The following is a 1,510-nucleotide window of genomic DNA, read 5'->3' on the forward strand; positions in this document are numbered from 1 at the left end:
AATTTACAACAAAGATGTACATTAAATTCACTTTTAGAATTTTTCAAAATAGGTATATTGAAGAATATAAGAATTTTTTGCTGGAGATCACACAAACGTTTAAACCCCACTGTTTTAATCCTTAATATACTATGACACATAAACATTTGCTGAAATAGTTCTTTTTTGTGGCTAAAAATGACGTTACCACACTAGGTAAAATGCCTTCGATTATATACTTATTTATACCTATCTTTAATAATATTGAAAAAATATGAATTTTCTAGATAAAAAAACCCTTTATTTATAGTTTTACAAAAATATTATACAGCGTAGTGTATAAATTTGTAGATCACGAGAACCATAGTTTCTTTATTTTTTGACTACAGTCGGAGATTTTGGCTAGGATTTCCACAGTGACCAAAATCCTCTAGTCTTAGGTTTCTCGGCAGACCCACAATCACCAGATGGGTGTTTCGGTGGTGAATTGCAGCCACCAGACAGAGGTAGTATTGGTGGTGATCCACAGCCACCAGTTGGAGGTTTTGGTTGCGAAGTACAGCCACCAGTTGAAGGTTTCGGTGGTGATCCGCAGCCGCCAGTCGGAGGTTTTGGTGGCGATCCACAGCCACCAGATGGAGGTTTCGGTGTCGCTCCACAGACACCAGCAGTTTGAGGTTTCGGTGCCGATCCGCAGCCATTAGTCGGAGGTTTTGGTGGCGATCCACAGCCACCACTTGGAAGTTTCGGTGGTGATCCGCAGCCACCAGCCGGAGGTTTCGGTGTCGCTCCACAGCCACCAGTTGGAGTTTTCAGTGGCGATCCACAGCCGCCCGATGGTGGTTTTGCTGGCAATCCACAGCCACCAGTTGGAGGTTTTGGTGTTGATCCGCAGCCACCAGTTGGAGGTTTCGGTGTTGATCCACAGCCACTAGTTGGAAGTTTCGGTGTCGCTCCACAGCCACCAGTTTGAGGTTTAAGTGGCGACCCACAGCCGCCCGATGGTGATTTTGCTGGCAATCCACAGCCACCAATTGGAGGTTTTGGTGTTGATCCGCAGCCACCAGTTGGAGGTTTCGGTGTTGATCCACAGCCACTAGTTGGAAGTTTCGGTGTCGCTCCACAGCCACCAGCCGGAGGTTTCGGTGACGATCCACAGCCGCCCGATGGTGATTTTGCTGGCAATCCACAGCCACCAGTTGGAGGTTTTGGTGTTGATCCGCAGCCACCAGTTGGAGGTTTCGGTGTTGATCCGCCGCCTCCAGACGAAGATTTCGGTGGTGAACTACAGCCACCAGCCGGAGGTTTCGGTGTCGCTCCACAGCCACCAGTTGGAGGTTTCGGTGTGGATCCGCAGCCGCCCGATGGTGGTTTTGGTTGTGAACCACAGCCACCAGTTGGAGGTTTCGGTGGCGATCCACAGCCGCCCGATGGTGGTTTTTGATGCGAACCACAGCCACCAGTTGGAGGTTTCGGTGTCGCTCCACAACCACCAGTTGGAGGTTTCGGTGTAGATCCAGAGCCACCCGAT

At 48.9% G+C, this 1,510-nt stretch overlaps 1 protein-coding gene across 1 annotated transcript in view; it reads left to right on the forward strand.

Moving 5' to 3' along the window:
- Positions 1 to 1,510, forward strand: part of LOC115034147 (formin-2-like) — a 10,009-nt gene that overhangs the window by 8,059 nt on the left and 440 nt on the right. The window contains exons 2-4 of the mRNA XM_029489949.1: positions 386 to 649; positions 710 to 913; positions 974 to 1,375. Of these exons, the coding sequence (XP_029345809.1) occupies positions 386 to 649; positions 710 to 913; positions 974 to 1,375 (870 nt within the window). The remainder of the gene's footprint in view (positions 1 to 385; positions 650 to 709; positions 914 to 973; positions 1,376 to 1,510) is intronic.

This window comes from Acyrthosiphon pisum, chromosome A2 (genome assembly GCF_005508785.2).
Source record: "Acyrthosiphon pisum isolate AL4f chromosome A2, pea_aphid_22Mar2018_4r6ur, whole genome shotgun sequence".
In the NCBI taxonomy this organism is placed as follows: Eukaryota; Metazoa; Arthropoda; class Insecta; order Hemiptera; family Aphididae; genus Acyrthosiphon; species Acyrthosiphon pisum.